This window comes from Eutrema salsugineum, unplaced genomic scaffold (assembly GCF_000478725.1).
Source record: "Eutrema salsugineum unplaced genomic scaffold, Eutsalg1_0 scaffold_3, whole genome shotgun sequence".
In the NCBI taxonomy this organism is placed as follows: Eukaryota; Viridiplantae; Streptophyta; class Magnoliopsida; order Brassicales; family Brassicaceae; genus Eutrema; species Eutrema salsugineum.
Genome location: NW_006256756.1, coordinates 11,172,841 through 11,187,384, shown reverse-complemented (window position 1 = coordinate 11,187,384; position 14,544 = coordinate 11,172,841). Strand labels below are relative to the sequence as shown.

At 33.9% G+C, this 14,544-nt stretch overlaps 2 protein-coding genes and 1 pseudogene across 2 annotated transcripts; all 3 read right to left on the bottom strand.

Annotated features, from left to right (window-relative positions):
* Window positions 1–2,699: 2,699 nt before the first annotated feature.
* On the bottom strand, window positions 2,700–3,163 carry LOC18014698 (putative defensin-like protein 262). The gene is made up of 2 exons (XM_006397170.2): window positions 3,062–3,163; window positions 2,700–2,986 (listed from the first exon to the last, which is right to left on the bottom strand). The coding sequence occupies exons 1-2, from the start codon at window positions 3,117–3,119 to the stop codon at window positions 2,751–2,753; spliced, it is 294 nt and encodes a 97-aa protein (XP_006397233.1). The 5' UTR covers window positions 3,120–3,163; the 3' UTR covers window positions 2,700–2,750.
* A 2,528-nt stretch (window positions 3,164–5,691) lies between these two features.
* LOC18014372 lies at window positions 5,692–6,026 on the bottom strand (annotated as a pseudogene).
* Window positions 6,027–11,146: 5,120 nt separating this feature from the next.
* On the bottom strand, window positions 11,147–11,466 carry LOC18014400 (putative defensin-like protein 263). Its single transcript, XM_006397167.1, has 2 exons — window positions 11,409–11,466; window positions 11,147–11,316 (listed from the first exon to the last, which is right to left on the bottom strand). Exons 1-2 carry the CDS (start codon window positions 11,464–11,466, stop codon window positions 11,147–11,149), a joined length of 228 nt encoding a protein of 75 aa, XP_006397230.1.
* Between the last annotated feature and the right edge of the window lie 3,078 nt (window positions 11,467–14,544).

Genomic DNA, 14,544 nt, shown 5'->3' with positions numbered 1-14,544 from the left:
GGTGACAGCAGAGATCCACGGGTATCCGGCGGGTCAGGGGATCTGGTGGTTCCAGATGAATCACAGAAACTGTCACCATCGACGACATCTGGCCGTAACAGATCTAACGGGTCGATTCCTGCGTCTTGAAGTTCAGATCTGAGTTTCTGCTAAATTGCTCAATTCAAAAAGAGACGAAGAGGAAGAGAAGAAGAGAACGAAGGAGAAGAAAACCCATCGTTTATTAAAGACTAGTATGATTTAAAATGTGAACTATTGAAAAAGGAAAAAAAAATGACGGGTTTTAAGACTTGGTGATTGAGATTCCCTGATAAATGTTTCTTTGTGTTTAAATGTCTATTTTATAAATAGTATCACATGTGTCTATGTTATAATCTTTAGTTAAGAGTTCCTCTTATACACATACTTCTTTTCTCTCGCTGATTTTCTTTTGTTTTCCTAGATAGATTAACACAACCGTTCTGGGCTCTCCCCTTGAGATGGTCAGTTCTTTCATAAGTGTTCTCTGTAGCAATTCAATTTGATGATGTTTAGATGATTATCGATTTGTGGTCATTTTGGGTTAATAAGTAGTTTTTTTTTTCTTTGGGTTTGTTATGATTTATGGCTTCTCATTCTTCCTGCCACTATTGTTATTTGCAGTTATGCCCAAACTCATGAGCACAAGAACATCTCAGTTCCGGAGTTTACATATGTCTCATCTGCTAAGGTTCAAGTCAATTACCTTTCTCATTGGTTTATCAATTATAAATGCCAGTTTGATGACTAGTCAATGGTCAGCCTCTATTCTTCTAACATGTATATTGTTCTCTTAATTCTTATAGTCACTTATAAAACTTGTGATTTTTTTTTGTTTTGATCTTCGCAAAATCAATGTTAATTTGCTTTGTATGGTTGTGCAAGCTTTGATATGATTATTGATCATAGTTTGCTCTCATCTCTAGAAGCTCCTAAAGGGTTTTATGGTTTTTTTTTTTGGTGTTTTAGGTGTCTTCTCTGGTGTTATCCTTGGACTAGCTCCAGCACCTGAGTACATGTTCCTCATCTACGCATCTCCCGTAGGAGATTACCATAAGTTGAGTTTGTGTTCTGCTGTTTTATATACTTGGTGAAATAAACTCTACCGAAAGACTCTCTAAAGATGAAATGGTTAAGCCGGTTTTTCTTTGTTGTAGGTAAGCACATGCTTGAAGTAAATATCTAGTTTTCTGATTTGTTCACTTGTATAAATGAAGTAAGTTTTGATTTTTTCAAAGAGTTGCATTATGTTTGTTTGTTTTCAGAAGCGTGGATGCTTATTACTTTTGTTTCCATAAGCTCTCTCGGTCTGCTTATGTGTTCAGTTCGATTCTGATTTTGCTTGTGTACTGGATTAGGTGATCTGGTGAAGATGCTTTTGAGACTGCAAAGAGTTGACGTTTAATTATTCGAATCAATGAATTCCAAAAACAGAAGAGGGCAACTGCTGCAAAAACCAGTTGCAAGATGATCAAATCTTTTTGAGGTAATTTGTTCATTTGGATTTTGGTACAATTCTCAAATTATGCCTTTGCTTGATGACTTTGGAGAATTACGTAATCACAGATTCCCAATACATCAGTATGGTTTTGGTTTGTTGCAGTTGCTATGTGTGTTTTGTTGCTTAGAATAATTCAACTTATGGCATTGATTCTCTCCCAGGCTAGGCAAGCTCTTCTCACGCAAAGAATTGCTTCAGCACTTCAAGCAGCCATGATGTTAAGACCACGTTTTGTAAGACATTTGGTATGCTGTTTAAGACTTGATGTTTTGTAAGAGTTGTTTTAGTATGATGTTTGTCCTTGTGATGTTTTCTGTAAGACATGTTTGGATGTTTAATAAAAATAAGAGTGTTTTAAATGCAAACGCTGCTTTCATTTTATATAGTTTTGGAAAACAAGTTTCTCTCGATCTGAATAATAATTTTACAAAACTACAGGTCGTAACAAAAAAAAAAACTAGAAAACGTTATTCAATAGCCCAGAAAAAGAGTTGTAAAACAATATACTATAACCCAGAAAAGGAGCTACAACATGTTATACCGTAGCCAGGAAAATGAGCTACAAGAGATCAGTCTATAGCAACAAAACCGAGCTTCCAAAGTCCATATTACAGCACGTGAATAATGCTACTAGGTGGCATAGAACAGCGTCTAAAATGAGCTACTATATCGTAAATAACAACACAATTTCAACGCTATAATAGAATACATATTATAGCATAATCTGTAAACGCTATTGTATGGTACCACCCTATTATAGCTCCGGAGATCACAGCGTTCATCAAAACGCTATCAAATTGATGTGATAGCGTTATTCGTGAGCTAACAATATAGATTTTTCTTGTAGTGTGGGATGGTTGAAATCCCAGAAGCTGGTCACGTTGTCCATCTCGAGAGCCCTCTGCGAGTGATCCTCACTCTTAGAAAATTCTTAATAAGACTGCACAAAATCTTTGCAGAGACGGAGCTTTCTCGGAACCTCTTGCTAGCAGTGAAAGAAACATAGCAAGCTGCTGGAAAACCTGAGAAACGTTTTGGAACTTGAACACATTGTTTGAACATGACTGGACCTGTCTCAGGGCCTTTTAGTACTTAAAGTGGATCAAATTCCAAATGTAGTGAGCGGGTGCAGAGACATGTTATCAAAGGGGAGTAATAAATTGATTTGAAATTGTCTATTGTTTGTTTCTCTCTGTCTATAAGTATAAATTATAGTGCTTTTTAAAACTCTCTAACACTGGCAGAAACAGTGTCCACCATTACAGGCACAGACACAGGTCCTTTTTTTAGACTTGCATTCCGGAGGACAGTACTTCTTGCAGTCATTGTCATGTTCGTAAACGCCAGTGGACTCCATTAATGTAACCTGCGGCAAGCAGTTACAGTTCTTTTTTCCTTCGAAACATTTGCCGCCGATGCAACTCACTTCTTCCTCCGCCATCTCTCTTGCATCACCCAAAAATGAACCTTCACATATACAACACCACAAACTTTAATACAAAACCAAACCAAAACAAATTATGTAACAAAGAAGAAGCTTACAAAATGCTATGACTGTGAGGGAGAACAAGAAGACAACCTTGAGAGACGTTTTCTCCATTGCTATTGTAAATCTCAAGATATTTCTTGTTTATTTTGATTAAGCTAAGTGATGAAGAGTAGTAGGATTGTCTTCTTTATATAGAAGGAAGTTAACAAATATTTTGATGGAAGGTTTTACCAAGTTGAGTCGGATACTATTTGATTACATATTAATTAGTCTAACATTGACCAAAAATATATATAAAAAAAAAGTTAGTCCAACTTGAGATCTCTCTTTTTTTTAGGAAATCAGTTTATAACAATTCAAGAGATTTACAGTAAAGAAGAGTTAAAGCTCATACAATCACAGAGAAATATCCTAGAATAGCGAATGAATATTCAAGGGTCGATGATCCAATATGACAGTTATAAAGCTTCAAATTGGAGCGGATTTAAAAGCATTGATCAACCAATTGGTAATTAATAATAATAAAAAAAATGAAAGAGAGAGAGATATTGAAATATAAATTGAAACAAAACATTTGTTGGGCGGGAAGCAAAAACAAGCTATTTTTCGTAAAATACAGATTAAGCAATACGAGTTTTTTCTTTTTGTCAAAACAAAATAGGAAAAGTAAGTCAAATCTTTTTTCTATTGTGTAGTTTTCTAGGGCTTTCAGAAGCTAGGTTTGCTTCATATCTCTTTGTCTCTCGCATAATATATAATCAATAATGTTATGTATATGCATAAAGATCTACAACATGTATAAACCTAGCTATGAAAATTATGTCATGTATTATATAATACGCTTATATCTACTTTCATAAATTATTCAATAATATTACGAAAATAAAGTATTTGGTTAAGTAAAATGTGAAGAATCATCAAAATATTTGAACAATATAGTGCATGACAAAAAAAAATTGTTTAACTATATAATTGAAAAAAAAAAACAAGCTATTGGCTCTAAAAGAAAGAAACAACATGAGTTTTTTTTGTCAAAAGAAAAGATGAGGAAAAGCAAAATGTTAGATCAAGCCAAACAAATAAGAAGATTTGTAGACGGAAGAGAAGAATATGAAGAGAGTGTGGTTAGAGTGTTCTGGATAATTTGTTTCATTAGATAAGGAACTCTAAAATGGGAATGTAGCCTTAAATATACACTCATAAGTATTCTTGAAATTAAACCACATAGTATTGAAAATAATTAGTGTATTAAATCGTCATTCTTACGTAAAACCTTTGTTCGACACTTAAGCCACTTTCAACCACCTTCTGTTCTCTCCCGACTCCTATACTCTTAATTCTCTTCTTCCTTCACATAAAAGTCATTTGGACTCGGAGTCTATCACAAAACTTATAAGTGAGCTAGAGGAGAATGTTCCGGTCATGACTCATGAGAAACAAATTGTTCGCACTCAAAGCAGTTCAAGATTATGTTGCTAAAGAGGATGGAGGAGCGTTCTGCAGCCAACCAAGACTTAGCCATATTCTAGACGGCGTAGATACATAGGACTTCAAAATGAGGTGGTTGATCTTAGCTCCAACGACGAAGAGCTTCAACGTCTTGATGGTTTTTGCTCTAGAATCTAAGGAGCTACGATCATAGTAAAAGTCTTCCCAAAATTGATAAAGATCAAAACTGTAACATCCCGATTTCTAAATCTCCTGAGGTAAAGATTCCAAAGATGCTTTGCCTCTAATCGCATTTTAAGGTTTTTGAGATGATAAAAATCTCAGTGACTCTCTCCAGAGCTGGCCCAGGGCTAAAGTCTATGCTTCATGTGCTTTAGGACAGCCCATATAACAACATTTTTAGGGGCAGCGAAAAAAACCCAATTTTTTTTTTTTTTAAAGTTTGTATGAAACTTTGTCCCACATCAATAAGAAAGAAAAATTGTTTATAAATAAGAATCATCATCCACTCTTTATTCTCAAAGAAATTATGGGCTTACTATTGGGCTCAATTATAAATCAACAATTTTTTTTTTAAAAAATAGTGTTTTAGGCCTGAACAAATCGATTTTATGCAGAAAAAAATCAATGATTTTTTTTTAATCGGTTTTAGGCAAAAAACCTAAAGAAATCGATTTTAGGACAGCATGCTTCTCATATTTGTGGGACAAACGGTAAGAATATTTACGGTGGGACAACCGTATAATAAACCCTAGCTGGGTAGATTAGGGATTTGTTCTTACAAAGGGGAAAACATAGATATTCTTACTGTTTTTCCCACCGAATATGAGAAGCGTGCTGTCAGCTAAAGCCATAACATGGCCATAGGGAGGAATTAAAATTCTTTCTGATACATGGGTATTGCATACGGCTAAGAAACCCAATTTTTTGGAAAGATTGACCCCGTGTGGCAATCGGCCTAGGGGGATAATGTTAGTAATTTGGTTGATCTAAGTGATGATTTGAAATTTACCTCCCAAAAGGATGACATCTGAGGCCACAAGAAAATATGTTCTGGAACATGTTTCAGGCCTTCAGTACTTAATTGTATATAGTAATCCCAACTGTTTTGAGTGGTGCAGACATATTCTTTTCAAGGAGAATAGTAAATTGATTTAAACAATTTTCTATATCTATTTGAAATCTCTTGTTCCTCTCTGTATTATAAGTAGATATTGTGGTGATTTCCAATTTCTTAACACTCACAGAAACAGGTTCCAAAATTACAGTTAACAATCTTGCAGCCCTTAGGACAGTACTGGATGCAGTCGTTGTCTCTACCGCAAGATGTATTGGTCTCATAAGTGTCCATTGTAGGTGCTACTTGCGGCAAGCAGTTACCACCGAGGCAAATCACCATCTCTCTCACATCACCCAAAGATGAACCTTTGCAAAAACACACCACAAAAACATCAAAAAAAATACCATAGCAAAAAGTATAGTAAAGAAGAAGTCATCATAGAAGAAGCATACAAAATAAAATGATTGTGAGGGAAACAAGAAGACAAGCTTGAGAGAGGTTTTCTCCATTTCTAATTTGGAACCTCAAAATCTTTTTCTTATTTATTTGATTGTGTAAGTGATGATGATAAGAGAAATGGATTGTCTTCTTCTTTTATAGAGGAAATTTAAACTGAAACAAATCTTTTGTTTGAAAGTATTACCAAGTTTAGTCAGATACTATTTGATTATGCATGCATTGTGCGTTACTACTCTAGCTTGAGATTTCTCAATTTTAGGAAAACTTCATTAGTGGGGGATTTGTTTCTATAGAGGGAAATAAACCAACAGTGGAGATACATTGCTTGAAATGAATACAAGCCATAATGAGTATTTAAAATACAATATACAAATGGCTAATGCTATTGCCAAGAGAGATAAACATATCTTCAAATTGAACTATATTTTTCTTTAACAACAGCCATAGCAAAGAATGAAAGAAACAGCACAAAAGCTGTGGCCAAAACTGCTATCAATCTCAAGTTGCTTGCTCTTCTCATTGTGTTCATCACTGTTCTATGTATTTTAGACGTAATTGTTTTGAAGTACCGTATGAACTTATTCGATTTTTATAACTGTTTTATGTGTGTTTAACTATCACAAATACAGTCACTCCATTAGTTAGATAGATATATTTTCTTTTTCTAACTTTTTGTTAGAGTTTTTTTTTTAATTTCACTTTTTTATATTAATTTTTTTGTTAACTTCCTTTTTAAATAGTTCCTTTTTTGTTTCTTTAAACATTTTTGTTAGATTTTTTCTAAATTTCAGAAACATAAAAAATAGTAAACACTAAGAGGTATAATTTCTATTTTTTATTAAAAAAATGTTTTTGTTAAAAAAAATTATAATTTTGGTTATATATAATTTTAATAACGGTTTGATTGACTATGAAATTAAACAGTAAATCATAATAATTTAGACCGGTAGTTTTTAAGTTTTTTTTTTGCACATCATCACATAAGAACCAATAAAAAATGACATGTAATTGCAAAATAGGGCTAAACGATCTTTTTACAGCCGAAACTTATTCTAGAGCTGACACGTATGCGAAAGGCTGTTAAACTCGCTGTGAACGCGACACATAGGCAAATCACTACACAAATAAATATATAGATTAATTAGTCCAATGTTGAACAAAAATATAAAAATAAGTTAGTCCAACTTGAGATCTCTCTTTTTTCAGGAAATCAGTTTATAACAATTCAAGAGATTTACAGTAAAGACGAGTTAAAGCTCATACAATCACAAAGAAAAATCCTAGATGCGAATTCAAAAGATAGCGAATGAAGATTCAAGGCTCGATGATCCAATATGACAGTTCTAAAGCTTCAAATTGGATCGGATTTAAAAGCATTGATCAACCACTTGGTAATTAATAATAATAAAGAGAGAGACAGAGAGAGAGAGAGATATTAAAATATAAATTGAAACAAAACATTTGTTGGGCGGGAAGCAAAAACAAGCTATTATTGGTAAAATACAGATTAAGCAATACAAGTTTTTTTTTTGTCCAAAATAGGAAAAGTAAGTCAAATATTTTTTTTTCTATTGTATAGTTTTTTAGCGTTTTCAGAAACAAGGTTTGCTTCATATCTCTTTCTCTTTGACTCTCGCATAATATATAATCAATAATGTTATGTATATGCATATATATATATATATATATATATATATATCTACAACATGTATAAACCTAGCTATGAAAATTATGTCATGTATTATATAATACGCTTATATCTACTTTCATTAATTATTCAATAGTATTACGAAAATAAAGTTTTTGTTAAGTAAAATGTGACGAATCATCAAAATATTTGAACAATAATAGCGCATGACAAAAAAAATTGTTTAACTATGTAATAGAAAAAAAAACAAGCTATTGGTTCTAAAAGAAAGAAACAACATGAGTTTTTGTCAAAAGAATAGATGAGGAAAAGCAAAATGTTAGATCAAGCCAAACAAATAAAAAGATTTGTAGACGGAAGAGAAGAATATGAAGAGAGTGAGGTTACTAGTCTTCGGAGAGAAAGATGTCAAATTCAAGGAGATTGCTACTAGAATGTACCACGAGATGAGTAAAAGCAAGAAGAGCGAAAACAACATCATTGGGATGGCTGAAATCCCAGAAGGTGGTCACGTTGTCCATCTCGAGAGCCCTCTGCGAGTGATCCTCACTCTTAGAAAATTCTTAACAAGAGTGTGCAAAAACTCTGCAGAGACGGAGCTTTCTTGGAAGCTCTTGCTAGCACTGAAAGAAACATAGCAAGCTGCTGAAAATCTGAGAAACGTTTTGGAACTTGAACACATTGTTTGATCATGATTGGACCTGTCTCAGGGCCTTTTAGTACTTAAAGTGGATCAAATTCCAAATGTATTGCGCGGGTGCAGGGACATGTTATCAAAGGGGAGTAATAAATTGATTTGTAATTGTCTACTGTTTGTTTCTCTCTGTCTATAAGTATAAATTATAGTGCTTTCTAAAACTCTCTAACACTGGCAGAAACAGTGTCCACCATTACAGGCACAGACACAAGTTCTTTTTTTAGACTTGCATTCTGGAGGACAGTACTTCTTGCAGTCATTGTCATGTTCGCAAACGTCAGTGGACTCCATTAATGTAACCGGCGGCAAGCAGTTACAGTTCTTCTTTCCTTTGAGACATTTGCCGCCGATGCAACTCACTTCTTCCTCCGTCATCTCTCTTGCATCACCCGAAAACAAACCTTCACATATACAACACCAGAAACTTCAATACAAAACCAAACCAAAACAAATTATATAACAAAGAAGAAGCTTACCAAATGCTATGACTGTGAGGGAGAACAAGAAGACAACCTTGAGAGACGTTTTCTCTATTGCTAATTGTAAATCTCGAGATATTTCTTGCTTATTTTGACTGTGCTAAGTGTTGAAGAGTAGTAGAATTGTCTTCTTTATATAGAAGGAAGTTAACAAATATTTTTATGGAAGGTTTTACCAAGTTGAGTCGGATACTATTTGATTACATATTAATTAGTCTAACGTTAACCAAAAATATATAAAAAAAGTTAGTCCAATTTGAGATCTCTCTTTTTCCAGGAAATCAGTTTATAACAATTCAAGAGATTTACATTAAAAACGAGTTAAAGCTCATACAATCACAGAGAAAAATCCTAGAATAGCGAATGAAGATTCAAGGTTCGATGATCCAATATGACAATTCTAAAGCTTCAAATTGGAGCAGATTTAAAAGTATTGATCAACCACTTGGTAATTAATAATAATTACAAGAGAGAGAGAGAGAGAGAGAGATATATATTGAAATATAAATTGAAACAAAACATTTGTTGGGCGGGAAGCAAAAACAAGCTATTGTTCGTAAAATACAGATTAAGCAATACGAGTTTTTTTTTTGTCAAAACAAAATAGGAAAAGTAAGTCAAATCTTTTTTTCTATTGTGTAGTTTTCTAGGGTTTTCAGAAGCTAGGTTTGCTTCATATCTCTTTGTTTTTCGCATAATATATAAACAATAATGTTATGTATATGCATATATATCTACAACATGTATAAACCTAGCTATGAAAATTATGTCATGTATTATATAATACGCTTATATCTACTTTCATAAATTAATCATCAAACTATTTGAACAATATAGTGCATGACAAAAAAAATTGTTTAACTATATAATAGAAAAAAAACAAACTATTGGTTCTAAAAGAAAGAAACAACGTGAGTTTTTTTTGTCAAAAGAAAAGATGAGGAAAAGCAAAATTTTAGATCAAGCCAAACAAATAAGAAGATTTGTAGATGGAAGAAAACAATATGAAGAGAGTGGGGTTAGAGTGTTCTGGATAATTTGTTTCATTAGATAAGGAACCCTAAAATGGGAATGTAGCCTTAAATATACACTCATAAGTATTCTTGAAATTAAACCACATAGTATTGAGAATAATTAGTGTATTAAATCGTCATTCTTACGTAAACCCCTTGTTCGACACTTAAGCCACTTTCAACCACCTTCTGTTCTCTCCCGGCTCCTATACTCTTAATTCTCTTCTTCCTTCACATAAAAGTCATTTGGACTCGGAGTCTATCACAAAACTTATAAATGAGCTAGAGGAGAATGTTACGGTCATGACTCATGAGAAACAAATTGTTAGCACTCAAAGCAGTTCAAGATGATGTTGCTAAAGAGGATGGAGGAGCGTTCTGCAGCCAACAGAGACTTAGCCATATTCTAGACGGCGTACATACATAGGACTTCAAAATGAGGTGGTTGATCTTAGCTCCAAAGACGAAGAGCTTCAACGTCTTGATGGTTTTTGCTCTAGAATCTAAGAAGCTACGTTTCTAGTAAAAGTTTTCCCAAAATTGATAGAGATCAAAACTGTAACATCCCGATTTCTAAAGCTCTTGAGGTAAAGATTCCAAAGAAGTTTTGCCTCTAAATGCATTTTAAGGTTTTTGAGATGGTAAAAATCTCAGTGACTCTCTCCAGAGCTGGGTCTGGGCTAAAGTTCATGCTTCATGGACTTTAGGACAGCCCATCTAACAACATTTTTAGGGGCAGCAAAAAAAACCCAATTTTTTTTAAAAAAAATTGTATGAAACTTTGTTCCACATCGATGAAGTCAAAAACATAGGAAGGAAAATTTGCTTTATAAATAAGAATAATCATCCACTCTTTATTCTCAAAGAAATTGAGGGTTTACTATTGGGCTCGATTATAAATCAACAATTTTTAAAAAAAAAAAATTATAAATCAACAATTTATTAGGCCAAAAAAAATCGAGTTTAGGCAGAAAAAAATCAATGATTTTTTTTAAATTGGTTTTAAAAAACCAAATTTTTGGAAAGATTGACCCCATGTGGCAATCGGCCAAAGGGGATAATGTTAATAATTTGGTTGACCTAAGTGATGATTTGAAATTTACCTCCCAAAAGGATGACATTTGAGGCCACAAGAACATGTTTGAGGCCTTCAGTACTTATTTGTATATAATAATCCCAACTGTTTTGAGTAGTGCAGAGATAATTTCATTCAAGGAAAATAGTAAATTGATTTAAACAATTGTCTATATCTATTTGAAATCTCTTGTTTCTCTCTGTCTTATAAGTAGAAATTATGGTGGTTTCAAATTTCTTAACACTCACAGAAACAGATTCAAAAATTACAGTTAACAATCTTGCAGCCCTTAGGACAGTACTGGATGCAGTCCTTGTCTCTATGGCAAGACGCATTGGTCTCATAAATGTCCATTGTAGATGCTACTTGCGGCAAGCAGTTACCACCGAGGCAATTCACCATCTCTCTCACATCACCCAAAGATGAACCTTTGCAAAAACACACCACAAAAACATCAAAAAAAGACCATACCAAAGACTATATAGTAAAGAAGAAGTCATCATAAATAGAAGAAGCATACAAAATAATATGATTGTGAGGGAGAACAAGAAGACAAGCTTGAGAGACGTTTTCTCCATTTCTAATTTGGAACATCAAAATATTTTCCTTATTTATTTGACTGTGTAAATGATGATGATAAGAGAAATGGATTGTCTTCTTCTTTTTTAGAAGAAATTTAAACGGAAACAAATCTTTTGTTTGAAGGTACTACCAAGTTTAGTCAAATACTATTTGATTACGCATTGTGCGTTACTACTCCAGCTTGAGATCACTCAATTTTAGGAAAACTTCATTAGTGGCGGATTTGTTTCTGTAGAGGGAAATAAACCAACAGTGGAGATACATTGCTTGAAATGAATACAAGCGATAATGAGTATATACAACACAATATACAAATGGCTAATGCTATTGCCAAGAGAGAGACAAACATATTTTCAAATTGAACTATACTTTTCGTTCACAACAGCCACAACAAGAATGAAAGAAACATCACAAAAGCTGCAGCCAAAACTGGTATCCATCTCAAGTTGCTTGCTCTTCTTATCTCCGTGTTCATGCTACTCTTTTCTGTTTCTGGTACTTCACTTGTTCTCTCATCCACCTGTTCAAATACCTGATAAGATTAGTACAAGATATGCTCTGGTTTTCACATCCCATAATCATCTACATTTTGCTTCGTCCATTCCAAAGCAAAAAATTGAATAGCTGCCTGCAGAATTTCAGAAAATGCCTCGATTCAGGACCATCTGCGTGAAAAGGCGGCTCTTTTCCCCAGCATAAGGTCCATTTCTTGGTACTTGTTTCCCGTTAAGCATTGATTCACTCTTAGTTTTTCATTTTCCTTCGCCAAAGAATGTAGCTGCAAAAAAACATTGATGGTTGGCTTGTGTGTCCCTTTGCTTGTATAAAGAAAACAATTAGGCACATAGCCAAAAGTACATGTTCTTGTATACGTTCCCTTTCACTTGATAATTGCATCACCATATCCATCAAAATCTTGTTCCTCATAGTTATTTCTTGTGCATTTTTCTCTTTTTCATCCTTTGCTAGATCTGGTTCTTAAAGTTAAATCTGGATTGATCACCTGGAACTTAGATCTCAGGTTAATTAATTTGACAAGAAAGTGTAGTTGATAATCTGATAGAACCTAGGATAAGCAAAATAACTATCTGCAAATAAATTTTGGTTTAGTTATTTTGTGAACAAATCGAACCTGCACTTAAAGCTTGTTTAGTCTTTAGGATTTGTAAAGAAATTTGGAATTCTGAGATTTAGATTTAGACAATTTCACAACGAAAATTGATTAATTCTAATTCAGTGATTTGAGTTCAAGAACCGCGCTTAATCTGAATCATGATTGATTAATTTATCTGCATTCTCTGATTTCCTGAGAAACACCCTAAACCTATCATTTCTCATTGATTTCACAACCCTTTTTTATTACATTGCTTCTATTAATTTCATTGTTTTTACTTAGCATAACTCAAGTCTATATAGTTTATTGTGCGAATTTCAAGTATCTATGGTTCAACCCCTACATACTTGAATTGCATATCTGTACTCTCTTGCCGAGTAGCTCTAGAGATTAAATTCTGAGCGGATCATGTAATAGCTACAGTCTCAACCCAAAATATTTCTCCTAAACTAGATTCATTCAAAAAACGTCAGATCTTTTCCATTAGGATCCTATTCATTCTGAGGCGATTATGCTATACTTTTCATTTCCATTATGAAAATTAATAAAATAATATACCTTTTTTTTAAAAGGAAATATGGGAAATAAATTTGGAATCAGCATAAATCATGGATTATATATATGCATATGTACACAACATCTTGGAAATTGAATAACTAAAGATTTGAACACATATACCTTAGAGAAAGAAAATTTCAATTTGTTTTTGAACTGAAATGCAATAACTTGGAAAGATATGTTCTGTTTTCATGTTTAGACAAATCTCAAAGCGACCTAATATCTATCACAACAACTATAAAAATGGCAAGGACAACAAAAAAAAAATGTCTATGATGTTAGTAAGAATATTTTCTAAATCAAATGCGCATAATCTGCCACCGCATCAACGGTAGACAATTCGATAGGCACCATAATTCTGTTATAAATGGAAGCAGGATCCAACTGGGATTTGGACATGGGAGGCCATCAAACACGTAGGGAGATTCTAACATAAAAAAAAATAAACGGTGATGGTGGTTTTGTGGCGCGCTAAATCCAATCTGCATTTTCCAATCACAACTATAAGTCACTCCATTATAAACTTGAGATTATCATCGAGAAAAACAATTAGTACCAATAATGGAGAGGCACATCATCCCTATCTTTAGAATTGGAGTTATGCAGAGCAATTTGATCTATCACACCATACAAAGACGGGTATATAGTAGTGGTATTGCCTAGCATTCAAATATAACAGATATATGGAGCATCTGGATGCATCTTCCAGATGGACTCCGGGAACTACGGGCTTTGGAAAGCTAGGATCAGATCTATGATCAAAAGGATTGATCCGCTAGCATGGAAGGCAGTTCTAGAGAAGTGGGAAGAACCAATGGTAGCTGGTGCAGCTGGACTCTTTCATCCAAGGCCAGAGGAAAGCTGAACTGAAGAGGAGTAAAAAAGGACGAAGTACAACTCTAGACCCTTGACCACTATACACACCAACATTTCAAGGAAGACCTTCAAGCTGATTCAGGGAGTTGAGACTGCTAGGCGTGGGACATACTTTAGATGCACTTTGAAGGAACCAAGAAGGTCCAAAGCTCAAGAAAAGACATGCTGGTATGAAGGTTCAAAAATCTAAAGATGGAAGAACATGAGTCAATTGCTGACTTTAGCTCAAAGCTTAGTGCCTTGGCACAAGAAGCAGGGGTCTTAAGAAAGACACACAAAGACAAAAAATTGGTGAAAAAGTTTCTGAAATGCTTGTCACCAAGATTCATGGGATACAAGTCTGCACTTAGTGTGTCAAGCAACACAGAAAGTATGCCTTTCGGTGAACTGGTTGGTATGTTGCAAGCTCATGAGATGGAACTGAACAACATGAAGTAACCTAGAAGTTAAGCACTGAAGTGTGAGAACCGTACGGCTGAGTTTGAGGAAGACGATCCTATAAGTCTTCTTGTCAGGAGATTTGATC